Below are 26,374 nucleotides of genomic sequence, written 5' to 3'. Positions count from 1 at the left end.
TTGCTCGCAAGATGAATATGGACCCTGTCACTGCCTCTGGCAAGAGCAATTAAGACTTTATGGTCGAGTTCGGCTGCCTGTTCTTGACACGGGTTTCTTGTTCTTGTGCTCAAACGGCGGGAACACGAGTCAAGAACACTGTTTTCGGAACAGGATCACAAACCCCCTCATCGTCAGGGTTTACAGGAACACACGGAAAAACTTGTGAGATTTTGATTTTTGAACAGCCTTAAGAAATAGAGAGATGGTTTACAAAGCCGGAGACAATTGGAAGTTTTGCAAAATGAACGATAATAAATTTCCACAACACAGTAAATGAATGTTCCTTTTTAAATAGAAAAGAATACAGGCCAGTTACCCAAGCATTAACCCTCTAAGAACGTAACGAATGCCGCCATATTTCTTGTATTGCCGCTACCAGCGATGACCAGTTTTACGTTCCCGGCGTTCGAGTGGCCAACCCACGAATAACAGATCGAGCTGTTCGTGAACGTCCGAGAACACGCCGCCCCAACCCAGCCTATGACATCCATTCCTTGGAAATCTCTCAGCTCACTCGCTGAAAGTCGGACTTGGTAGTTTCCATATCGTGCTCACTATTATTCCTACGTCTCTTTTAGACAGGGACAGTGAGACCTTTTTCTTGAGCTGTCTTGCCTCTATGACCTAAGACCTGGGTACACCTCTACTAACCAGCTATTTCATGGGGCCTTGGTTTATGTTAGTTAGAATTGAAAGTTGTACATATTTAAACGACATCCAGGCTGTAAAAGTGGCCGTGGAACAGTATTTCTGCAGAGGCCGCCTATACTTACTGGTACTCAGTCAACTTTGGTAAACCTGACAAAGAAGGGTCAGCTGACACCCATCAACCAATCAGCAGCAATTTAAAGCCAACTTAGTTATAAAGCAGCTTCATTTATCACTGCATCCAAAGGTCATAAGGTATGAAATATCACCGGAAACTAAAAGAACAAAATACTAAAAATATCCAATATCATACTGTTTAGACGGAAGAGTAAGGCACGCGAAGGTGCAAGCAAATATGCATAGATGATCATTATCGTAGTGAAATGTGGCGCCTGCAACTCCCCCCCCCCTTTTTTTTAAATTCATTGCTTGCCAATTGAAGGATTTGGGTCGTCCACCCTGGATTTTATACGAGACTTAATCTAACTAAATGTTGGAATATGTTCAAACGCAGATTAAAAGCTGTCTTTCCAGTTGAAATCTGTCTCGAATAACAAACGGTAATTGTGTGCAGAAGCCCAAGACCACATGGAACATGGTCGACCTAGGATCTAAAAGTCCGTGATCGCTCGTAGAGGTCGCGGCATGCTTCTTTCAAAGTCCGCTGATAGTCTGATTCCCATCAAATCTTGGTTACAATGGTACAAAACAACCCTGTCTACGTGCACACATTAATTGGTATATGCTGCCATGTAGAACAAGTCTATAATCGGAAAACTGTACTGTGGTGACGTGGAAGTCGATACACCACTTTAAGTTAGGTGGAACTTCGGAGCTCTTGAATTCGATCCCCGACGACGGTTGCTTCAGATTAGAATAAAAATGGACCTAATTTATGAGTGGTTTTGTGGGAAAAACCAAACCCCACAGTTTGATATGGGAGTGTATGCAACACTCGACATGGGGAACAACACTTGCTTGGTCGACGGTCTTCTAATCATTCCTCACGGTGCATTCCTCCTCCTATCTTCAGTCTTTCTTCTCGTCTTGGGATGCTGCACCAGCTACCGCCGGGTCCACACCAAGTATCTCCTGACCTATCCAGGGCACAGCCTGAGGTGGCTGATATCAGTCCTGCTACTCGTTGTGATTCTTGCCTCCATTGGTGAAGGTATCATGACTGATGAGACGTACCAGGCTTGGAACCAGCCCACTCAACCTCATCTATACATTCACAGCATTGTGGCCTTCGCTGCAGTCGTGATGTCGCTGGTTTACTGTCATCACATGGAGTTGTGGCAAGTACCAGCCATGTCCATACTACTACTTTGTTACTGGATGTTCTCAGCTTGCTGTGAAGGTCTTCGATTGCTAAGCTTAAATCACAACGATCTTGTCGATTTAAGCATTCTTCTGTTCGACTTAACTGTCATCAAGATTGTCCTATACGTCATCTTGCTGTTGCTAGAGCTAAACGTCATAAGAACAAAGGTACGCAAATGTAAACAAAGTTAGGCAGACCTACATAGTTTTTTATTAACCACAAAATATTGTTTTCTCTTAAAAATGGTGTTTGCGTTAATACACAACGAGGAGACGTGTGATTTCATCTCAAGTTTGTGAACATTTTACAAATAATTCTTCCAGGGTTTCGATCAATGATTTTCTTCGCAGCTTTGCAATTGTTCCTACAAAGGGCAAGAGTTTCCCCGAGATCTGAGAGATCCAGACATGGCTTTCATGCACGACAACGTTAGCCTGTTCTCCGCGCTAACCTACGCCTGGGTCAACCGCCTATTCGTGCTGGGTTGTAGGAAGCAGCTCTTGCTTAGTGACCTTGGGAATATTCCTGAGAGGTACAGGGCTAGCTTCAATCACGATCGATTCAGAAAAGCCTTTAAAGAGGAGGAGGTGAGTTTTCTCAGCATGAGGTGTGTTTTTGTCGGGCGCCCTCATCGTTGTGACATAAAATGTACGGAGCAACATGTACTCCGATACACTGAACTTACTCAAGATCTATATGTAAATATGAGTGGGTAATTGCGTCATTGTTTTAACGGAAATCAAGATGCAAGTTACACACATGGGATTCACTCTGTCACAGCTTTCATTTTAAAGCATTATGAGCATGGGCTAATTTCCATCCCTGTTAGAATAAGAGCGGCAGCGCCGCGAATATTTAAGTGCTGACTCTGAATCTCTGCTTTATCCTTTTACGTTTCGTGGAATGTACCAGTCATGTTGCAAAGGCACTCAGTATGAGGCCGGAAGAGAAACCTAAATATGTATCTGCACCAACCTCAAAATAGGTCGTTGGGAGGAAACCAGCTTTGCCATGAAATTCCTTAGATGGATCCACCGCTACTATATTTTTTTCTCTACATAGACAAAAGCAAGGGGGGCTCCTCCATCTATGACGAAAATTTACCTGAAGGTGTATGGGCGACGACTGTTTGCAGCCGCTGTTCTAAAACTGATCGGGGATGTGTTTGGTTTCATCAACCCTCTGGCCGTCGGTGCGCTGACAGTGTATGTAACGTCCATAAAGTATGCCTCTGCTGAACAAACGGTAAGGAAAAAGTTTTAACGAATTCAAGAACAGTTTTAATAATTTCAGCGAAGTGTCTGTTGGTTTGAAACTTGCACAAGGGTGTTCCAGTGGATGGTTGTTAAAATCCCTCAGTAACGTAACGAATATTTTCTCTTCATTGTAAGAAACAAAACAATTCATTCCCCAGAGATCTGTTTATCTGTACAAATTTAAAGCCCTTTTAAATAAAAAAACTATACTGGACCACTTTTAATCAGAAAGATCTCCAAATTCAGGTAGGACTAACGAAATTGATTGTTTACCTCCTCTGTATAGTGATTTGTTTTTTTGCCTCCTCTGCATAGTGAATTTAACACTGTTTTTTTTTTCTTTCCCCTTATGCTGCCAGTCCCCCGCACACTTTGTCACTGTAGGAGAGTTTTTCGCAAACGGATTCGTGCTAGTGGCCGTCATGTTCCTCGTCTCCACGCTGAAGTTCTTCTGCATCCAAACCTACGTGTACATCATCGTGATAGAGGCGATGAACATGCGCTCTGCACTTCAGGTAGTACTAACACTTCAGTCATGCGGTAGCCATTTTTTCTTGGTAAAGCAGATGAGCCTGTTGGGGTGAGGGCGCACACCTACCGCGATTTTAATGTACGAGGCTTTTACAACCAAACGCCACTGTTCAAAGCCTGCCAGTGTTACAATAAATGTAGGCAGCAGAACGTCACAGCTTGGACCTTGGTATCTTGGCCAAATAGAAGGTGAAAAGTGGTAGGTCTGTCCAGCTCGTGTGGAAAACATTGGTTTGAATACTGAATGTCTGTAGTTCGAATGCTGGATGGCACTATTTGTGTGTAATTTCTTTCTTGCTACGAAAGGGTCATTTTTGAAAGGTGTTGATGATCCGGCTAAAGCTAGAAGGTTAAAGTTTGTTTCAAATATTAAAGGGGAAGTACGTTCTCATAAAAGGTGATGTCGACGTCGGAAATTCTCGCTTATGAGCTTGGCCCAAGGGTGTCATTTTTCCGTACAGGCCTTCTTTGTTGACGGTGGTAGCTAGTGAGATCTGATGGCGCACACCCTTTCGTGCCCGTTTTAATGCATAGCTCTGGCACGTGCAGCTCACCAACCACGTGCCTGGTCGATCATACGACCGCATGGCCACGTTAATAAGCCTTTGAGAGTTAACTTTGACCCAAATCTGGTACACTGAGTTCTTTAAATTCACGTGAACATAACAACTTGAATTCTCCTTACTAAAACCACTGTAGCTATACCTCGTGATTCAGGAAAACTTTTGTTTAATTACATAAGATACGCCTTGCAACAATACACTGTTCTCAATGGATAAGAAGGGCACAAAGGATCCAGTCCATTCCAGAGATGGTCGTCGCTTATGCGAAAGCTTGCCCCGAATCACGAGGTGTAACAACGGTGTCTTGGTGCGCCCGATCCGACTACCCATCGCTACTTATATAGGGATATTCACATTAGCGCTGTCTGCGCATATCTGCATCGAAACCGAGGCTCTCATATTTATGAACTTGGTCGCGTGCACCCGCGGAGTCGACACTGTACATGCAGTGTCCGGTTCGTAAGTGTGACGCCACTTCAGTTTAAACCACGCTCACTGCACATGCAGATACACGACCATCGCAGGTACATGTACATTAGTTCGCGGTAAATTGCCGTTAATTTTTCTTTTAATTTCACGTGTCGAGGCATCCTGAAAGACTCTTCCAAAAAAATTTTCAGCCTGAAAAGTCTGAATTTAACATACCTATATGTATTTTGTCTCTTGACTCCTTACTTTCAATCGTCTGATCGTATTAAGAATTGAAGCTGACATTTACAGCCTCATTTTCAAACGCAGAAGTGCGCAGATCGACGCTAAAAGCGTCGTATTAGGATCCCTTTATAAATAGAGTCGCACAACAAGTACGCCATGCCATGAGTAGGTCGGTATTGTTGGGTCGTTGCATGGACTACGTTCGCCACACTTGTATGCTAGACCAGTTTTAGCTTGTGCACGGCAGCAGTAGCTCTCTTTTGTGTTTCAAGTGGGGGCGCTTTTCATGCCACGCTTACAAGTGTGGCGAACGTAGTCCTGCTGCGATCCTATGAAACTAACCTGCTCACAGCAGGGCATATTTAGTGTGCAATCCCTACTTATAAGTAGTTGTGGGTAGTCGGATCGGGTGCTTTAGTCTCGGGAATTCAAATCGTTATGTTTATATGCATTCAGATAATTCAGTGCACCAGATTTTATTCAAATTTAACCCGCAAATGGCTTATTTGGCTGGTACGCGGAGAGTACGAGTAAGTACAGTGGAGGGTGCACCCAGCAAATAAATTCCCACAGACGCTAGTGATAAATCCTAATACTTACAAATCTCATAGGTGTTCAGGCTGCACAGAATCATGACGATCAATATGTCTTCTTACACTTTCCTTTTAGTTTTTGGTAGGATTAACAATGACGTTTTGAGAAATTTTCACCCAAATTTGACCACCTCTAAACGAAGTATATGTCCCTATATAACCGGGAAATTGAAAGGGCTTTTATGAAAGAGATCACCAATTACATTCAAATTGCTCAGAATTGGAAGCCCTCAGTCCAGACCCAAGGTTCAGTGCCAGATTTATTAAATTATCCAATTCCATGGCTCTCAGAACTCTCTAGTATAGAAAATCTGGAGTGTGTAACTTTTATGAAAGAGCTCGGAGGACAAATTTTTGGCCTTTAGACACGAGTGCACCCTTGGTTGGACAGGTAGCCAATGACGAGAGCTGAACACGCTATTCAGTGGGGCAGGCACGCAAGGGAAGGCTTACGGCAGCACCTGCTCGTTGTCCCTGGTAACAAGAAGACAGACTTGTAGAAACGACTGCTTTCAGCGTTCACGGTGGAGTGTGGCACTGACACGTGTACTTATTTTGCATATAATAGGCAATGGTATACGAGAAATCCCTACGTCTATCAACCTTTGCCACGGCCGGTAAGATGAATATGGGCCAGATAACCAATCACATGTCCGTGGATCCCATGGTTATTCAGCAGATGTTCCAGTCGGTCAACTACCTGTGGTCCGTGCCTGTACAGGTAAGGGCATTCTTTCAACTACTTTTTGGTCTAATGGGGGAATTAGAAAATAAATCCCCACTGATTTCCCATTACTCAAATGGATTTTGGTCGGCAGTAGGCCTCGTGATTAATGGTCACATTTAAAAATATATATACATGTATTTAAAAAGCTCTAGTGATGTCTTATTTCCCAAATTAAAGTCGTATGTCAAGCCTATCAAAGTCTCCCTATCAAGATTTCCTTGCATTTATCTAGAGTAAAAAAGTCAGGATTGATCATTTTGTTATAGATTCTATAATTGTATGAAACGCATGCAAAACGTTAACAGCTTGGAAATTGCTGATTTACAAAACCATCTCATTTTTTTTCTTGCAGCTTGCTGTAAACCTTCTGCTGCTGTACTTTCAAATGGGATTTCCGGCCTTAATCGGAGCCTGTGTGTTCTTCATTATCACGCCTGTCCAATTCAAGATGATGTCCGTCATCACTAAGCGACAGGAAGATCTCTTGGTAAGCGAGGTTTATTTCTGAGATCGAAGGTCTTGACACGTCTAGAAGCAACGGCCATATGCCCCAATTGTGCCACAATATCTTAGTAACCTGAAATTGACACAATGTGATAGCACTGTGTAGTATGAGTTAAGAACTGAATAAAATACCCGCTCGGTGACTTTCATATCTTGGCACAATAAAGTGCGTGCAACAATGGACATTGTATAAGGGATATAATGGTGATAAACCACCCAAACTTTTACAAATTCTAAAGATCATAGAGCTGCTAAGCTTGGAAAGTTGGTGAGGGTAGAAAATACCTGCTTACCAAAACGGGTTACCAGCCGAAAGGTCAGTGCATTTGTAACCAACCGGTAACTGGTGATCTGGCAAGTTTTGCTCAGCACATAAATCTGCCATAGTGGTGGTTAAAAAGATCTAGAACATTTATGTGCACAAATCAGTGCAACATTGAGATTCAGTGCCTTGGATGACATCATAGTTCTGCTATGGCAGATTTCATTTTCTCTGGCAATTTATTGCTGTGTAAGCAAAGGGCAATAATCCAGCAAAAATTCTTTCCACAGAAATGTTCCCAGGTAGCAAATTTGGGGTTCACAATTTGAACATGAAAATATGCAACCTGAACCACGTCTTCCTGGATTTACATCAATTCAAAGCGCCCTCACTTGTCCAGAAATGCCTGGTCAATTTGTGATGTTTTAAAAAGAGCACTGTTCAGTTCACGTAACTTAAAAAAAAGTCAAACAGTCTTCATACATGGAAGAAGAGTATAGAGATACACAAAAAGTGATTCCAAGAAAAATTCATTTCCTGGATCCTTTAAGTGCTCCATAAAATTCGGCATAGATCGTTTCAGAGATCGGACGGATTAAAAGGGTTCTCGATCTGCCCATGAACAAACATGCCGATTTTCTTTTTGCCCTCCAGCTTTGTTCTGACGAGCGGTTGAAGCAAGTGAACGAGCTCCTACAGGGTATCCGGCTCCTCAAGCTATACGCCTGGGAGGAGTGGTACTGCCAAGGGGTGGAGGCAGTACGCGCTAGGGAGCTTGCCTGCCTTATGAAGATTACAGGGGCCACCATCAGCACAAGTAGGAATCCGTGCTAGTGATCACCTTTCTTTGGCTATGGTCACAGTTTTTGATTTGCCGACCAGAGTGTCGTCAGTACATAAGCAAATTCAATACCTGTACTTAACAAACCTTATGAAAAAAAATCTACTGTATTCTACACCTTTTACGGCCATGGCCTAATTAAACATTTCGAGGTAGAAGCTGCCACCAGCGAAGGATGAAATTTCTGTAAACTTTGACCGACTACACAAAATGGCAAGCAGTGTTTGTAAAACCAAAAGTTCTGTAAGCCAGGGAGGATCCCAGTACTGGCAGAAACATTGTTTTGGATACCGCTGAGAAAGGTCGCCCCAAGGGTCACTTAATAATAGGCGGCACATTGCCCCCACCGGTATACCAAAAGCTCTTCCTTGATATAGAGTGGTGTCCTTGACCTTTGATGGCTTGCACATCCTGACTGTAATCTAAAGATACCTCTTTATATTAACTCCAAATGTTAGGTTTGAGAATTGAAGAAGTTTGTCACAAAATATTTTCGTCTTGTTGATAACCATGCATTCTGGAACAACATATACAACATAATCTTGTATGTAATAACACATCTTTCTGCATTTTGTTTTCTTGCAGTTCTGTTGACTTCTACTGCGCCTGTTCTGGTCACACTTGTGGTAATTACACTTCCTTTATTCTTCACACCAAATAAAACACTTTTCTAAGTGGCTAATAGAATACCCATTTCTCAGCACCTTTTATCTATAGGTATATGAAGCATTTACTGAGACAAATGTTGGAAAGAGGAGCCGGTTGTGGTGTCTCTTGCCTCTTTGCTTGTACTCTTCCCTTGTTTTTTCCCACTCCTCACGTGCATGCAACTCTGACAACATTTACAATGGGCCTTGCTAACTTAGGATTTATAGATGTCCTAAATGATGATATTGAAATTGCCCTGGATGAAATTTAACTAGTGAACTCGTCAGATTAAGGTTTTATGTCTACTGCACCTTCTTCTCGAACTTCACGTCCCCGCCCACTCCCACCCGACCATCCAGGGGTTCGGGACCTACTCTGCCCTGACAGGCAAGACGCTGACCCCGGACGTGACCTTCTCCTCGCTGTCCCTCTTCAACATGCTGGGGACTCCCTTGACCATGGTGCCCACCGCCTTGCTCCTCCTCGTCAACGGGGTCGTCAGCAGCAGGCGGGTGCTGAACTTCCTTCTTGCCCCTGAGGTTGAAGGGAGCTGCCGGCCTGACATCGAGGAGGCCAGAGACGACGAACCAGCGTGTGCAGAGACCAAGGTGACTGACATGACCGATGCTATTTACTGAAAACATGAGTGTGAGATGTTCTCTTGTATTTAAGCTCTGAACCATTTTTATCAGCTTTCGATTTTCTTGCAATATTTTTGCTTTATAAATATGCTTTATTTTCAAACCTTGAGACAAATTTATTGGACAAAATTTGCGAGGTTATATTTTAATTTTTAGCCCTTGTTCATGCAAAGAGGGCACGCATGGATGTTGGTTGCATAAGGTACGCTGCCTGACAATAGTCCACGAGAGACATTCATAAAAATATAATTAAATTTCCGGTTGATTTTTAACTTTATTATTGGTACTTTAGTGAGGTTTTCTAGCCATGGTTTGTAAATAAGTAAACGTTCAATCTCCATGGCGGTGATTCAGTCAGATATATCCTTGTCATGATCACTACAATACCAAGACAATCTCCTCGTTTGCTTGGTCATATGTTCATTCAATTTAAGTCTTTGGTCTGCCGCAGTTGGGAAGGGAGTCATGGACTTCAGTCGAGGGAACGTATGACAACAGCACAGAAACAACAAGTCTTCTCTCGAGCGGTTCCAGCGATTCCAGTCAAGCCAAGTACGGTATCGGGAGCCCTGGGCGTTCTCTTCGTCAAGATGAACCAAGAGACCTTCCCCCGGGAGTTGCAGTTAAGGTAATGTTATCATATGAATAATTTCCCCATGCAAGGATGTTCAACAACCAGCCACAAAGTTAGAAGTTAACTACACTTCCCATAAAATGACCACAGACTTCATTGCGGTTTAAATAAGAAAGGAACGTTTTGTGTCATAAAGGCATGGAGAAAAGCATATCGAATTAAACCTACATCCTCAGTAACACAGATAGACAAAATATCATGAGTGTTATTCTTTTGAATAAGAGTACAAGCGACACACTATTTTAATTGAACCCATAATAATGGGAATCGAAGATTAGATAAATTTACTGTGATGTCTGCCATGTCTTCTGTGTGTCTAAGATGTCTTCTTTCACTGCAGGTAGCCGACGCCAGTTTTCTGTGGGATCTGGACTCTTGTCTGCCGGTTCTCTCTGACATCAACCTGGAGATTCCCGAGGGCAAGTTCCTAACGCTTTCATTCTGTGATTTCAGGACTTTATCCAAGTTGGTTGTGAGTTTCTTTCATTTTGTTAACCAGAAAGAAGTCGGGGGGGAGATCACTAGCCTAATATTCTATACTTTGGCACACATAAACAGGTAAACTGACCATAATCATCGGGCAAGTTGGTAGTGGTAAGTCGTCACTCATATCAGCCATCTTAGGGGAAATGTCGACTCTCTACGGGAAAGTACAAATCAGGTAATTTAAAAAAACACAACTCTTTATAAAGACAGACTTGGTTCGATGCCATAGATCTTGACATTGTGTGCATACAATAAGGTGTGAGTGACTTTGCAAATCCTTTCTTAGAGTTGAAACGAGACTTCGAAATTAGATCATTTAAAAACATTCGTGCAAAAAAACATTTCCATTGTACGTACTTCTCGTAGACCATTTGTAGAAGTTAAAATGCCCACTCCATCGTGCTAGGATGATGTAAATGATTTCATACAAATAAAGACTTACAATGGATCATAATACTTTGTCCTGCGTTTCAGAGAAAACGCTGAAATTGCTCTTGCAGCTCAGAAACCTTGGCTGCTGAACGTCACCCTCAAGGAAAACATTCTCTTCTCGAAACCACTGGACGAGAAAAGGTTATTCATGATTTCTTGTACTTTACCAATCAATATTATAACTCTAATGGTTCAATGATCTGCAATTGTACCATGTCTTGACTGGCCTCTCACACTCACGAACCGTTTGTTTTAGGTACGACCTTGTCCTAGACTCCTGCGCCTTGAAGCCGGACATCGATATCCTACCTGCTAGAGATCAGACAGAGATTGGAGAGAAGGGAATCAACCTGAGCGGAGGACAGAAACAACGAGTCAGCGTGGCTAGGGCTATGTACTCAAATAGAGATGTCATTATTCTAGTGAGTTAATGGGAAGTGAGAAAACTGAGCGGTAACGGAATTAACTACGAATATAGAAAGCTAATACCATGGGGCTGTTTCACGTGGGTGCATCGCGCTTTACGGCGATAAAACAATTGGAAGGTGTTAAGCTGAGACAGCACTCTGGTCAGTCGTTAGTTATGACGTCATGATGGAAGACTGTTGGAGCTATGGTTTACGTGCCTTAGTCGCGCCTAAATTACAGGTTCCTTTCTTGCGTTTAAATTTCGAATACTGTATGGCGTATTTCTCTTCGTCAACGTTTCTGTAACCCTTCGTTAATCTTTAAAGGCCCTTTGGCCGATTCACAACTGACAGGTTGCAGGCCGTCTCTGTCATGACTTTTAAGGCATTTTTGGCACTTTATCAGCCCCGTGGTTGAACACGAAGGGGCGCTTTATTAACTAGCCTGGGCTTCCCTTCAAGCCAACACCGCTGGCAAACACTTTGCACTTTGTTGGTTGGCGTGTATCGATCCTCGATTATTCGTCATCCGCGTACACGGGCAACTGGGTACAACCTTTTCACGTTTAGAGATGAATTTGCCTAAGAATGTTAAAAGTTAATATCAGCTTAATATCACCCCTTTCCTTATCAGTGCAAATGAATGACCACTGAACCCTAGCCTATCAAACCGATCTCTCCACTTACAGTCAGTACCCGCCCCATACAACCACTGTATTTTCTGTAATAAAAAACATGGCGGGAAATAGGTTGGTGCTGACAATGTTTCAGTGTTCAAATTTCTATTCTTACAGGATGACCCATTGTCTGCCTTAGACGTCCATGTTGGCCGTCATCTCTTCGAAGAAGGAATCATGAAACTGCTCGTCAAACGTCGACACACCGTAATCCTAGTGACGCACCAACTGCAGTACTTGAATAGGGCAGACCTGGTAAACGTCAACGGGTTTTATTTACAACTAGGACCAGCTAAAGAAGGCAATCGAGCGCACCTTTGCATAGAGGGTAAAGCCGTATCGATGAAACAAAAACAGCAACCACTGTATGGTTGGAACAAAGCCCCAATAATACATGCATCTTATTGAGACAATGTCTGAGAACGGCAATTGCTCGTTTGCTGGTGACGTTTGTCACGCACACGAATACACACTGCATTACGCGTGCGCGAGTAGAAAGACCCAGGCTAATCGTGCGGAAACCGCAGATGAACCAATACGATTTTACAAGCTTCAGAGTACTTGTCAGTTTTCACATACAAATACAATGTGTCAGGTCTTTACGCTAAAGCTGCCATTATTCAAACTGTCATAAATTGCTTAGACATATCCCACATTTCCACAGTTGAAGATGCTCATTTAAAACCAACTAAAAACGATCACCCATTTTGTTTACTTTATGTGACAAGATCATTGTGATGAAAGACGGTAGAATAACAGCCAGGGGAGATTTGGATGACATCATCGCCTCGGATCCGGTTATGTACAGTGAGTACCACAAGGCGGTCCGGGTAGCCAGCGAGTCTGAGACAGAGACGTCTAGTCTGGATTCGGGGTCCATCACAGAGGAGCGACGCCAGCTCCAGCAGCGAGTGAGGAGTGCTTTCCTTGTGAACCAGATATCTGATGGTAAGTTTGAGAAGAAAATCTTTCTCCACAATTGATTGAATAAAGATTTCCTCTTTTTAGCTGACCAAAAGTGTTTCGTGAACGTCACAAGACTCCCTTCCCCCAATGCAATTGCAATGTCAAAACCCGACTTCCACGGCAAGTCGAAAGAATTCAACCCGTTTCCTGAGACGGGTCTTGTACGTGACTACTCTGAATTTAATCTTGTAGTCGTGGCAATTGAAAAGCAGCGCTAACCAAATGAAAGTAACTTAAACCAGGCTTTTGTGCCAGTACATGTACTAGTTTAGTTGAAGATTTTCAGGTCGACTGGAACTTTGTTGAGAACATAAGTACCGGTCGGTACTTTCACTTTATACTGCGCGCTTCTATTTAAGCGTGTCGAAACTGAAAGGTTCACCTGATTGTGTCACACATAGAACATTCTGCAACCGGGAAAATATTTTATGTTTTAAAATACTCTTCATCCAATAGCAACTTTCAAAACAAAATCATATAAGTGAGATGAGGTGGTTTTTGATAGCACATCTTTTAATGATATTCTAAGTGAGAAGGAGAAAACTGTGAGAAGCATTATTGTTGGAAACAACTTCAAACAAGCATTTGATAAACCATGCAAATACATTGGAATTATTAGGTAGAAATGATTCCATTAGGTTCATAATTCAATTCCATTTATACCACCAATAGTTTTGCTGGTATATGTTAGAATCTGAAAAGTGAGATTTTGCGTATCCTGGTATTCCCTCCATAGCTGCTGAAACTGCGTCTGGTTCTCTGATCAAGAAGGAAGAGATGGAAAGAGGCTCAATCTCTTGTGGTGTTTACTTGTACTACGCCCGCAACGTTGGCAGCTGGCTGGTCCTGCTAATCGCCGTCACAGCCGTTGCCAACACCGCCTTGTCAATAACCACCAATTTCTGGTTATCTGCTTGGTCGGAGGCTGGTCTAGGAAATGAAGTAGGTTTTTCTTTCTTATATCTAGAGTTTGTAGCAAACAGCAAACTCAAGACAGCAAGGGCCAGTAGGCGATGTTTTATCTCTGCTTGATCTATAGTGTATACGCATTGACCGATTTTAATCCGAATGTGCACAATCCTGCTGCACGTTGAAATAAGCACAGAGCTCTATGTTATCTGTTTAGTTAAGATTTATAAATTTTCGTTGGCTGGCTCTGTCTATTCGGTTTTTCAATTTAAGGACTAGAATTATGATGCCACCACCAACTAACTGTCTAACCACGTGTCCCCGGTTCTTCGCAGAGTGTTTCCATCAGTGATCAGTATTTCATTGGTTACTTGGGTCTGTCTGTCGGATACCTGCTAGTCAAGTCCACCACCAGTACATTACTGGTGGTAGGTTTGCTGATAGCAGCTAGGAGGCTACACCAGAAGATGCTGCGAAACTTGATCCGGGTACCCATAAGGTATAAGTCCAGTTATCAAAAGTGACTCCATAGTATCCTGATATATCTGGTGTCGGACACCTCATCAGTTAAGGTTCGAACTATACATAAATTGGAATAAAAACGGATACCAATAGAGTTTTTAAAAATGACGTAGATCCCGGGGAAGTAGGGATATTACTTCCACAGACAGTGACGCAGATTTGTGCCGGGAATTCGATGATTGGGGGTGGGGAACTTTTGGGGGATGACATGCCCGGCCATGGAAATTTGAAAAGCGAGACTGGGAAGCACTGATGCCTATTACACTTTATAGGGAATGGTATTCGTGATACAGATGTACATCTCTTCTCTACAGTCGTTGGTCTTTAAGATTTCATCATGAACCCGTCCCCCCCCCATTTGTCGATTCGAATCGACAGAGGCAGAATCTAATCTGTTTACTGCAGCTGACCTAACAGGAAGAAAACGAGCTTGTCGAAAACAATTACTGATATACTTTGTACATTGTACTTGGTTTCCTGAAAATCTAATCGATATCTATGTCCCCACCTACCCTCGTTTCGGTCACTTCTGTTTGACGTCTGTTTCGAAAGATTTTACCTGTAGCCGACATTTTTAGTGTAATCGTTTTTGAAATTGTGTGTACAAACCAACAGATTTTTCGACACAACGCCTGTTGGACGCATACTGAACCGATTCTCCAGTGACACAAAGCTCATAGATTCGGTGAGTAACAACCATTCTTAAAATTCGGAACTTTTAAAATGAAATTTACAATAAACACGCAGCATTCATGTCAGCAATTTTTACCACACATGACAGGACGCATTTGGTATTTAGAGCAAAACAAATCAATAGATTTGTTGATCTCACACGTGCACTGCTACATCAACCCTAAGCCTTTATCTTTTGAGACATGGAAAACGATTTTCCTGGAGTTAGTTGTGATTTTTCTCTCTATATAAACATGTTTCCTGACAGAGACTGACCCAGACGATGATAACCCTCCTGGGCAGTTCTCTCCGTGTCTTGTCCGCTGTGATAGTTAACACCATTGTCATGCCGCTCTTCCTTGTCTTCTTCCTCCCTGTGACCGTGGTCTATCTCATCCTCCAGTGGTACTTTCTGGCGTCGTCCCGGTAGGTTCTTAACAAAATCATCGAGAGCTATAATTGTTGAAACGTAGTAGCATACTGTAATACGAAATATTTTTAATGTTTCTGTTGGTAGAGAGCTTCAAAGGCTTGACAGCATCAGCAGATCCCCCATGTTTGCATTGTTCTCGGAGACTCTGAGCGGACTGACAACGATCCGTGCGTACAGGTTTGTGGTGCCCACCAAATTTTGTTTCTCCAAATACCAAGAATCCTTTTTGTTTTCTAGACCATTTGGCTGAATGATTCTGCGGAAGAGAAATGTTTATTTGAAAAAGAAAAATGGCAGTTGTATCGAACAACGGTACTGTAGTGTAACCTTCATTTTGGTGCCTTCAATATTCGCGGAGTATTTGCAACGTGGTGTCAATTTTAACGTGCATTTTTGCAGCATTTGCAGTGTAGCAGATGACCTCTATCAAAGAAATAAGTCATTCCCCAACACCACAGAAGTTTCATTTGTTCACCCTAAAACTCTACCTTCGAATTTTCATGAAAGCTTCCAACTGACAGATGTGTCATTTTTCATTTGTAGAGCTGGCAGGCGTTTCTATGGCAATCTTCTCGAGCGAATCGACACCAATCTGACAGCATTCCTCTACCTTCAGGTGGCCAATCGTTGGCTGGCGCTGCGACTGGTGCGTTTTCTGATTCAACTCCTTTTCTTAGCTTTAATTAATGTTATAGTTAATCTGGCACAGATTCACAACAATTCAGCTTCACAAACTCTGATTCGACAAACGATTAGTAAACCGGGTTCTCCGGTTATCCTCCCTCTGCTAAAAAGCAACACTTGTTATCTCACGCTGTGCTCCATGGTCAAGTCCAGATCGTCTGGCGGCTGCCTGAAGTACCCATCATGCCATTCGGCTCGACCATGTTGTAGCTGCGTCCTTCACAATTCAGCGCCCCTTCTGCGAGTAAGAATGGTTAGACCCCCCCCATAAATAAACCGTGACGATTTGTGAAACGCTACATGCATGGACTTAAATCCTGGGGTTGGGGATATATTCCTCTCGTGTTTTGGATGGGAGTTGGGACTTCCCCTCCAGCCAAGCAAAACGCTTTTTATCACCCACGTGCAACTAATTAAGAGACCGACTTATTTATAGGTCAGTCATTTTCTCCACTGAAATAATTATATTTGCTGAATGAAAATGAATTTTAATACGTCGGGTGGAAAGAGATCTGGTTTAAGGAACTCGGCGACTATTTCGACTGGGGCGAGGCAAACTACTCGATCTGCACAGAGAAGGAGCCCTCTCGTGATATGCCATTCGTTGTTAATATGAGTTAGGTTTGAAGATCTGAGCACCCTTCTGTCGAGCCCACGACTAATTACAAATTGATCCTTTATTTCACCTCATGTTTTTTATTGTGTACCCGGCAGGATGCTATTGGTACATTCATGGTCCTGCTAGCTGGACTCTTGTCACTGATTGGTGCATTAACTATGGACCTGGATCCCAGCCTCGTAGGACTGGCTGTGACCTACTCGCTTCAGGTAGCCTAGATGTGTTGTTCATAAGGGGCGGCAAGGGAGCATACTGCACAGTACTGAATCTAACGGAGGTGGGATCGGACCTCCCCCTAGTACAGCCACCGATTTGTGTGACAAGAATACAACAAAATTTGACGAGACAAAATGAGATTCAAGGATTTATTCTCAAATTTCCTAATATAATGCAGGAGAAGACAACAGAACTTCTAATATATTTTTTTCCTCGGGCACATGCCTGGACCGCCTAGCTGGATGTAGCCCCTCCCCAGAATTTGGAAAAGATAAAAATCAGTTCCTATTGATTGAAAGCACATTGACTGACTGACTGACCCACATTCCGACTGACTGCTTGCTTTCTTTGGAGCGTCCCCCATGAGAAGTCCCTCACCGTGCCCTGCAAGTTAGTCCTTTGGTACGCGACTCCATTTAGTCTGTCGTAAGCTTTAAGCCATCGTAAGTTAAATGTTGGACAGATCTCCTTCAAAATTATGTTAAGTTGCGCTCAGTCGTGATTTGTTATGCCATAAATTCACTCGGGGCCTGCCCTCTGTCCAGAGTATAAAAGACTGCCTCTTTTCGATAGACCTTTATAAAAATAGAGTCAGGAAAAAACAGCCCCACTGAAAACAATCCCTGCCAAACATCAGTTTTGACATTATTGTCCAACGGATGTATTGGCAAGTGGCTGATGGTCAGATCTGTTTCCTACTTTCGTTCAAGGTTTCCAGCTACTTGAACTATTTGGTGCGGGGTGTTGCGGACACGGAAATGCAGATGAACGGGGTTGAACGCGTGAAGCACTTCACGTGTGTCGAGAACGAAAAATATGAAGGTATATCCATGAAAATATGAAAGTAAATCCATGCGTGACACACTGGTCTGTACACCAGGATCTGTGGCATTTAAGATGTAAGACCCATTTTACTGTTGCAGTCTCTGCCAACCGGTGCCTTGGAAACCGTGGCTCGCAGTTAGAACAAAACAACCCACATGATGTTAGGAATTCCATGCAGCTATGAAAATAAGATTGCGTGCATGATTCCCCTTCATTTTAAATAGGACGAATGCCATTACCAGCCAATGATAAACTTTCTGCAAACTTTGGTAGTCCATACAAAATGATAGGCCATTTTTATAAACAAAAGAGACGTATTGGGTTCGTAGGAATCTGGACATTTTCTTGAATAAAGTTGCTTACAGTAGATTGATTTTGTTATGGTTTTCCTTTAATTTCAGATCAGCACGGTAAAAGTGATATTAGTTACAGGACGTTCACAATGTTTAGAGTAGTTCTTCTGAACTTTTAGAGAATTCCCTGAGCAATGTTGACTTCATTCAGGTTCTGAGCCCTCCCCAGACTGGCCGCAAAAAGGCAGGATCGAACTGCAGCACGTGTCGGTGCGATATGCCGAAGACTCGGACCCGGTGCTGCACGATGTCACGGTGGAATTTAAAGCAGGGGAAAAGGTATCATTCAAAAATATCGTTTTCTCGTGCGCATAGCTTTGTTTTGAGGAAGCTTAGAGGATTGGTGGTTATACATTAATGGGATGTGAAAATACTTTTTGGGGGAGCAGTTTCATTCAACAGCATCTTGGCGATAGTTTTGCAGAAGATGTGACATGTTTAAGCTATTGTGTAACTAGATCCGTAGCACCTAGTGTGGTCTCTGATTCATGAATTAGTAAATGACTGATAAGTCGTTCATTACTAGATGTACTGTCCTTCCCATTTGGGCTCTTATTGTAAATGTAAACACAAATGAACGAACGAATGAATAAATGAATGAATGGAAGGATAGACATGAAAGGAAAGATTATTGATTTCTCGAGCAGGTTGGGATATGTGGACGAACCGGAGCAGGAAAATCATCTCTCTCCTTGGCTTTACTCAGGGCTGTTGACATCTTTGACGGTAAAAACTGAGCAAATGAGCCCCTTGGGGAAATGAGCCCGTTAGGTATTCCAAGAGCGGTACCCAATATGAAGGGCGTCCGAGGTCATGGGGACGCATGTGCAAGGTCTGCCCAATGGGGGGGACCTTTGCGGATTTGTGTGCATACTTTGTTCCCGAATGACCCTGAGTTTTTAAATATCACACTGGCTTATTGTTTTGATCTAAAGTGCTTACATTGCTGATTGGTGGGATACAATTTTTTAGCAAGTTTGTGGTTGTTGGCTTTTCAAAAACATAGGATTTGTGGGGTTAGATTCCTAGAAACGGTTTTAGTAACGCGGGAACCTATTCGTCGTATTTAAAAATTGAAACCCTGAAATTGCAGGTAGCATATTAATCGACGGAGTTGATATCAAGTCTGTACCCCTGAAGACTCTGCGCAGTAAGGTGTCCATCATCCCTCAGGATCCTGTCCTTTTCACGGGATCCATCAGGTAAGCTCATCTCACAAGATTGCTGCCAATAATTATTCTCTGATCGCATTGGCGTACCGTAGTCGCACCGAACGCCAAGCCAAATCCCCGCGTTTTTCAGTGCGTGAAATGTTAGACGTATGAAACAATTATAAGGAGTGACTCTCGTCAGATCGACTGTTGCAGTCGTTGGAAAGAACTCTTGGACGCCTTATTTTCAGACCCGAACTCAATACAGATTTATATGGAGCTTTAAATTTCAAACACCACTGACAGCCCTTTTGTTACCCGTGCCATGGCAAACGAAGGTAATTGTAGGCCCCGTAATACGATAATGTGAGGCACGTACGATTTTCACTGACTTTGATACACAGTGAGAAATTGACACTATTAGTAAGTGGGCCAAGTCACTTTAAAGCGCTAAGCTTAGCCTCGTCTCCCCCCCCCCCCATTGATACATTTTTTGCTAATTTGTCGATATGACTTTATTCTGCTTGTTGACTTCCATGTTTATTTGAGGTCCAGTCGTTCACAAAACTGTTGCAAGGAATGGCCCAGCAGGAAGCGAGTTGAATGCGTATTTTATCTCCAGGACTGCGCGTGGCTTTTTTAATTAAGTCCTTCCAATGAATTGAATTGCACTGGCGCACTGGAGCCTTGTTGAGCCAGAGGTGTAATCGCTCTCTTTTAATACTCAAATGTTGGTAAAATTAGTCGGCTCTGCGCGGCTCTGGAACGGCAGTAAGACTCAGATGTAAATGATATTCGGCAACAGGTGGCTATACAACGTATGCGTATGTGGGTATTGCATGGAGTCGCTGACTGACGGCTTCTCTAGTTGCGTGTAATAACAAAATATATCCATGCACCCATAAGTCATCCTATGCAAACAGCAAGAATTACAGACTCGTACTATGAGAAATTTTCATAGCAAAAGCCACAGAATGACAGATTTGGATGACTTCAAAGTCTGGCTCGAATCGCAAAAGTAAATCCATCCAAAATGTAGGGCAGATCCAGAGGCAACATTTGGTGGGGATGGAAATATCTATCATGTAACCTTTGGTCTTTGCAAGGGGTGATGCTAAATTGAAGACGTTTTACAAGTATTGAAAGGAAAGGGGCAATCGTTTTTCATTATTTTCGTAATTATATTAAAAAAATACCCTTTAGGAGGAAATGGCCATCTTTGCCCGTACTCGGAGCCGCCCTTGTCCCAATTTAAGTCTCTTCATTGCATCTTGCAGAACAAATTTGGACCCGCATGGTCGCCATAGCGAGGCAGAATTGTGGGACGCTTTGGAAGTCTCCCAACTGAGGGGTATGGTATGTCAGCTGGGAGAAGGGCTCGGTAAGTCCAATCAGATTAACCCAGAGGGACTCTTTTGTAAAGTTTTATCGGCCCTTTAAGACCCATTTTGTCAATCCTCCTACAAAAAACTGCGAACACCGACGATCGTTGTCTCACCCAACGGAATAAACGGGACAGTGTCCATATAGCAGAGGCCAAGTACGCCTCCCCAGCTCTCCCTACCCCCAACTACGCCGCTGCACTTGCCACACATCATAAGGCCAGGGTCGGATTCCCAGCCGGAGCCACATGAACCTTTGCGAGTCGACTTGTTTATTCTCTGCTGTGACACTAGAAGGTTTTTCTGTGTGTTTCGAGGTCCATGTGCCCTCGGCAGGACCTCATTGGAGCTGCGTCTTTTGCAATATCTATCCTTACGACTGCGTTCCTAATTTGGTTGGCCTATATGCAACGGGGCTTGTAAAACATGGACCAAGCTCGGAGATTTCTTGTTTCTCAATGTATTTGGGATTTTCCTAACTTAAAAGTGACTGCACTTTGTACAAATTTGTACACTCAGTCTATAATAAGTTAAATCTTGTTGTCCTGTTCTTTTTAATTTACACTCTGAATAATAACTCTCTATATACCTCAACATCTCACGATATTGTCAGTGTTTAATTATTTATAAATATTTGTCATTTAAAGCGTGTGACAGAATATATTAAGTAAATTATTCAATAAAGATTATCATTTATTGTGCCACTGTAATTGTCAAATTTTCTCCCCAAGTATTTTGTGTTGCACGTAGATTCGGTGGTGACCGAGGGGGGTGAGAATTTCAGCGTGGGTCAGCGGCAGCTGTTCTGTCTGGCTCGCGCCTTCCTGCGCAAGTCTCGTATCCTCATCATGGACGAGGCTACTGCCTCCGTCGACATGGAGACGGTAGGTCGAAAACGACAGGTCACCTACTGTCTTGAAGAAAGCACGACGGCTGGATTTGGGGATGTACTTAACAAATGATTTGAAAATATGAAATATTTTATTATTGTGATATTTTAACGGCCTAGTTTATATTAAATGAAAACCGCTGAATTGATATTGAAACGGACCCTCGCTCTCATTGCATGTGATTGAGGATAGGAGAGCAGAGGGAAGTGAAGGGTCCGTCCTCCACCGTAGTCTCGATGCAAGTCACCTCTGTTTTTTTTATGCATCTTGATCCATCAACTAAAAGGGGAGCTATCAAGCAGTTATCAAGCTCAAACCGATAGCACGCGTTTGGAATTACATTTCTTTGCAGGATAAGTTACTGCAGCAGGTTGTGCTCAGTTCCTTCGCAGACAGGACGGTATTGACAATTGCAGTAAGTACATGTAGGCCTACTTATTTGTGAAGTTCCTAGGACCTTGTTATGACAGTGTTCTATACAACCTCCATTGACCCGTCATCCCGTGACATTTCCGTTTCCTACCAACTGTACTTGGCTTGGTAGCGTGCCGGAAATGCAAGGTCAATTGACCGGGTTTTTGAGGTGCATTTTCCGTTTATTTAAGATTGTCCTGTCACAGGTGAACTCTAGACTAGCATGAAGCCGCGCGACCAAAATTACCCGGCTGCGGCTTGAAATTGCACGCGAGGTGAATGGTTGCGGCCGTAGCCTCTTCCTACTAAGTGGTGTGATTTCAAGCCGCAGCTAAGTCAATGGGACACAGCCTTAAGGTGGGGCTTCTTTGCCAATGTTGCCTCCCACTTCAGAACCATTTGTACTGATATCGTTGCAGCATCGCATCAGCAGCATTATAAACTCGGACAGCATCCTTGTTCTGGACCACGGAAGGACGGCTGAATACGGCACGCCTAGCTCCCTTTTGGAGAAGGGTGGTCTCCTCGCCTCTTTTGTAAAGGACAAAAACGGCTCTTGATCTTCCAAAGTTTATGAATGTGCGTAGAGTGAAAACTGCGCTGATTCTCCAGCGCAAGATCTTTGGCATGTGTACATGTATAATGGCGGAAACAAAAATCGACGACTACTTATTAGTCTCAAGAGAACAGAGGGTAGGGTCATTAATTAAAGATGGCCTGTAGCTATACATAACATGGACTTTCTAAAACCCCAGAGCATTAACTTATAACTTTCAGGTAAAGAAACATTCGTATTAATTCGAAGACGGTACACTCTTTTTTAAAGACAAAATAAATGTACAGTGCATGCGACACAGTCAAAGCCAAGAATTTATTTCGGATAATTTCTAGGTTATTAATATGAGGTAGACAAGGAAAAAAACCTCCAACTGTGGATACTATTATCATGCTAATGAGCTAATCCTAAGATTTTAAACTCCATACTCCGTTGATTCCAAGGAAGATGCTTTTGTCTGAATACTCGTACATGTATGAATAAGAAGTGATGGCTGTATCACATTCAGAGGCGCTCTCTCTCATAGATTGATTTTAGGAACAAATTATTTCTATCCCACCACTGTAACGAGTGCATTCCGTTTGTACAAGCAGTAATTGTGTTTTGTTGCTGACACCTGATCAAAAGTAGCAGTCTTCGTTGCAATTTCCGGTTTCGTGATTACTTCAACAAGGCACGCACGTTGTACCTGTATACGTGGTTACAATATTTTCTCCGTTGACTGTAAGGTAGACTCTTTTTGCCTGAAGACTTATTTATTGTATGTGATTTGTACTGCTACAGAGGAGTGTCTGAAGAGTGCCTTTTGTTTGCAGGGCACACGCGGTAAATATGTGTATCTGTTTTGACATATCTGATCACAATGACCATTCTCCATTACAATTTCCTGTATTGTAATTACTTCGTACCTTCTAAATTTTGCAGAGCAATGTTTACATTGCCATTCACTGCCACTCACGCTTACACATTCTGTGCGAATTATGTGTGGTATTAAAGTTTCCATACGTGTAGTTTTAAATTGATTTCAGATGAAATTTGTTGTTGTTTTATATATCAAAAAGGTCTACGGGTAATTAATTGAATTTAGTGACGTAACACATAAATTGTGTCAAATACATTTCAATGCTGATCAAACTGTTATCGACAAAAATACGCGCTTTCTTGAGCTTACTCTGTTAAAAGGGGCGCTTAGGATTTAAATACATTTATAATTATCTAAACACTTTTACTCACTTTTTAAAACGTTTCACCAACTACACGTTTAGACACACACATTTACACTGAAATGTGTTTAGGAGTGTGTTTAAATGCCAGGCGGATAACACAAAGCTGAGCGTGTGCGATGGAAAAAGTGTTTAACATTCAAACACATTCCTTAACGCATTTCAATAATCATTCATGTCGGAGATTAAACGTGTTAAAAAAATTGGGTACAAATAGTGTTTAAACTAAAACGCTGTTTTATAGTGTAGTGAAGAAAATCTGTTAATTGAGAATAAAGGCCAGGGGAACTTCCAAAAATCCTCGTTGCTTGTTCAATGTGATAACAGATAAATGTGGTATTTCATGTTCTGTGTTTCTACAAAAGCGCTGAGTTGACCTTGAAAGTGCAGCTCACTGCACGCTTTACACTGGTCAGGAAATTAGTGTGTGACAACCATCAAACAGGTGTGACATGAACATTCATCACGACACTAATTAATGTTCATGCAAGTGCATCCGAGCAAGAAGACAGTACAAGTATCCTTACACACGCAAGTAGAGCTATTTTTAGGCACTTGCAGCAGATCATCAGTAGTCATTTACGGGGAGGGACCTGGATTATCGAAAAGTGGGGGGTGTACTTCCTCCGAGTGCAAAGTTTCAAGCTGAGTTCGAGGTTGAAATTAGGGAGAGAAATGTTCTTAGACAACAGGGTGGATACCTTCTCTCTAAAAATTCAGGCCTTGAATTCAGCGACAAATGGTGTACACTAATTTGAGGTTTGAATGCATGTTCACTTTTTAAGGATTTGTATAAAAGCACCAAGACGCTGGTGGCTGCCACTTCACTTCCGATAATACGGCACTGTTTTGTGTGCAAAATCAGAACAGATAATCTGGCTGAAAAACAATGAAAGTAACACCATTCGAGAAATCGTTGCAACATGTGCTCTGGAAGTTCACTTATTGAAAGTAACACCGTATGAAAACTGTCGCTACATCTTATTTGTTTCCTTACCTACTTATATAATTTTATATTCTACGTCTAATTTAAAAACATCGACCAAAGTACCCTATATGCTGACATTCCGTTTCTGTCGACAAAACATGGCATTAAATATCTGCGCATGGAATTGCCTGATTTTTCTGTGCATGATTGCGTACAGGAATGGATTGAGGGCCGAGTTGGCCAAGAGTAAGTTGGACAAGTGGTTCCTCGCAACCCGCAATGAGTCACAGTCTTCGCACGTGGTGTCCGCTATAATAACAAAGAACGGATAAGGAAGAGAACACAGCATGAAGACACTCATGAGTATGGCCAGCCGAATCGCCGGCTTCATGTATCTGTTCTTCATCTTTCTTGCGTGGGTCTTGGTGCGAGGGTGCTCGCGAACGTGGACGGAGGACCTCTTCCCCGCCGACGGGAGGGACGTATTTGGGCGGGAATAGCTCGAATCGGACGCTGTGGCAACTGTTGAGGTGACGTCGCTGCCTGTTGGCTGTGGTTGGCTCTCCACTGGACTGGCAGGTGGTGTCTCCTTCCGGGACCCGTCCCCTTTCTCATCGGTCGATGGAGAAGACGCGATGCTACTGGATGAAATTTTAGGGCTGGGCTTGCGAAGACGCCGGCGCAGCAGTACCACGAACCGGAGACTGCAGAGGAGCATGATGGCGAAGGGTATCAGGAAAAGCAGGACACCGATGACGAAGGCGAACCGGAGGTCGGTTCTGACCGGGGAGCGGCACTCCATGGTAAAGTCGATACTGGCCTCGACCTTCCGCGCCCCGCCGGACACCCAGATGAGGCTCTCGCAGGAGCTGATCAGGAACGCCAGGGTCCAGGCGGCGGCGATCTGCAGCTTGATGTTTCGTGGCGACTGGATCCGAAGGTATGTGGTGTACTCCCGGGACACCAGCAACCAGCGGTCGATGTTGATGGCGGTCACGGTGTACATGCCGCCACACACGCCCACCACGGAGAAGAAAGCCCCGATAATGCAGACCGGCTTGCCCAGCGGCCAATCGCCCAGGCTACAAGTAGTGGCAGCGAACGGTAGGCCCGTGGCGCCTATCAAGAGGTCGCTACAGGACAGGCTGAAGATGAGGAGGTTACTCGTCCTGCGACGCAGCTCACGGCTCTGCCTGAAGGCCAAAATAGTGGCTACGTTGCCTATAATGGTGACAGCGGACAGCACGAACAAAAGCACACCCAGGAAAACTGTAATACCCTCTGGTTTGTCTACGCCGGGCGAGAAAATCGTGGCTGAGATGTAGCCGCTGTCATTGTCTGCCTGGATATCCACGCCCGCCATTTTTCACCCGGAAGTTTCACTTGCCAAGCCAGAGGGCCGGCTGCCGAGGGTTCAGTAACAGCTGGCTGGAATGAAAGTGCAGACCGGTCACTGATCCATGCTCGGATACGCAGAACTGCACTTGATCGACAGAAACTGCCACTGATATGCCACGAAACAGTGAGCATGCAAGCACGTGGCCCAACAGTGACTTCCTCACTGCATGAGGAGTTCCAGGTATAGGCCTCACAACTCCTGCGGTGTACTGTAGGCCACTGTGACCACCCTGGCGCTGCCCGTGATCCAGGCGTGAATATATACATGTAGTCAGACACCGAAACAGTCCGACAAGGCATTTTTATGTGACATAACCAATGGCGTTGTTCATGATGAATCTGTGGCGTATCTCGTTCGGATGG

At 43.3% G+C, this 26,374-nt stretch overlaps 2 protein-coding genes across 3 annotated transcripts; one reads left to right on the top strand and one right to left on the bottom strand.

Moving 5' to 3' along the window:
* Positions 1-1,420: 1,420 nt before the first annotated feature.
* Positions 1,421-23,484, top strand: LOC110974339 (ATP-binding cassette sub-family C member 9-like). 2 transcript variants are annotated; one of them, XM_022225914.2, is made up of 31 exons: positions 1,421-2,181; positions 2,365-2,601; positions 3,077-3,259; positions 3,630-3,785; positions 6,180-6,332; positions 6,691-6,825; positions 7,759-7,921; positions 8,531-8,571; positions 8,953-9,201; positions 9,686-9,862; positions 10,209-10,287; positions 10,427-10,529; positions 10,829-10,927; positions 11,043-11,208; positions 11,988-12,125; positions 12,599-12,818; positions 13,573-13,778; positions 14,081-14,244; positions 14,883-14,952; positions 15,208-15,365; positions 15,457-15,549; positions 15,916-16,018; positions 16,771-16,884; positions 17,602-17,713; positions 18,221-18,348; positions 18,717-18,795; positions 19,163-19,271; positions 20,498-20,601; positions 21,353-21,486; positions 21,845-21,907; positions 22,326-23,484. In XM_022225914.2, the coding sequence occupies exons 1-31, from the start codon at positions 1,573-1,575 to the stop codon at positions 22,464-22,466; spliced, it is 4,686 nt and encodes a 1,561-aa protein (XP_022081606.2). In that variant the 5' UTR covers positions 1,421-1,572; the 3' UTR covers positions 22,467-23,484. The 2 variants fall into 2 exon arrangements, with proteins under 2 accessions (XP_022081606.2, XP_086992273.1); XM_087136147.1 differs by lacking the exons at positions 1,421-2,181; positions 2,365-2,601; positions 3,077-3,259; positions 3,630-3,785 and adding an exon at positions 4,721-4,888.
* Positions 23,485-24,692: 1,208 nt separating this feature from the next.
* LOC110974340 (5-hydroxytryptamine receptor 1A-beta-like) lies at positions 24,693-26,075 on the bottom strand. The gene has a single exon (XM_022225915.2). It carries the CDS (start codon positions 25,974-25,976, stop codon positions 24,738-24,740), a length of 1,239 nt encoding a protein of 412 aa, XP_022081607.2. The 5' UTR covers positions 25,977-26,075; the 3' UTR covers positions 24,693-24,737.
* Positions 26,076-26,374: the final 299 nt, after the last annotated feature.

This window comes from Acanthaster planci, linkage group LG04 (assembly GCF_054643075.1).
Source record: "Acanthaster planci isolate LZ-2023a linkage group LG04, COTS_SCS, whole genome shotgun sequence".
Taxonomy (NCBI): Eukaryota; Metazoa; Echinodermata; class Asteroidea; order Valvatida; family Acanthasteridae; genus Acanthaster; species Acanthaster planci.
This window is presented reverse-complemented; position numbering and strand designations above follow the sequence as displayed.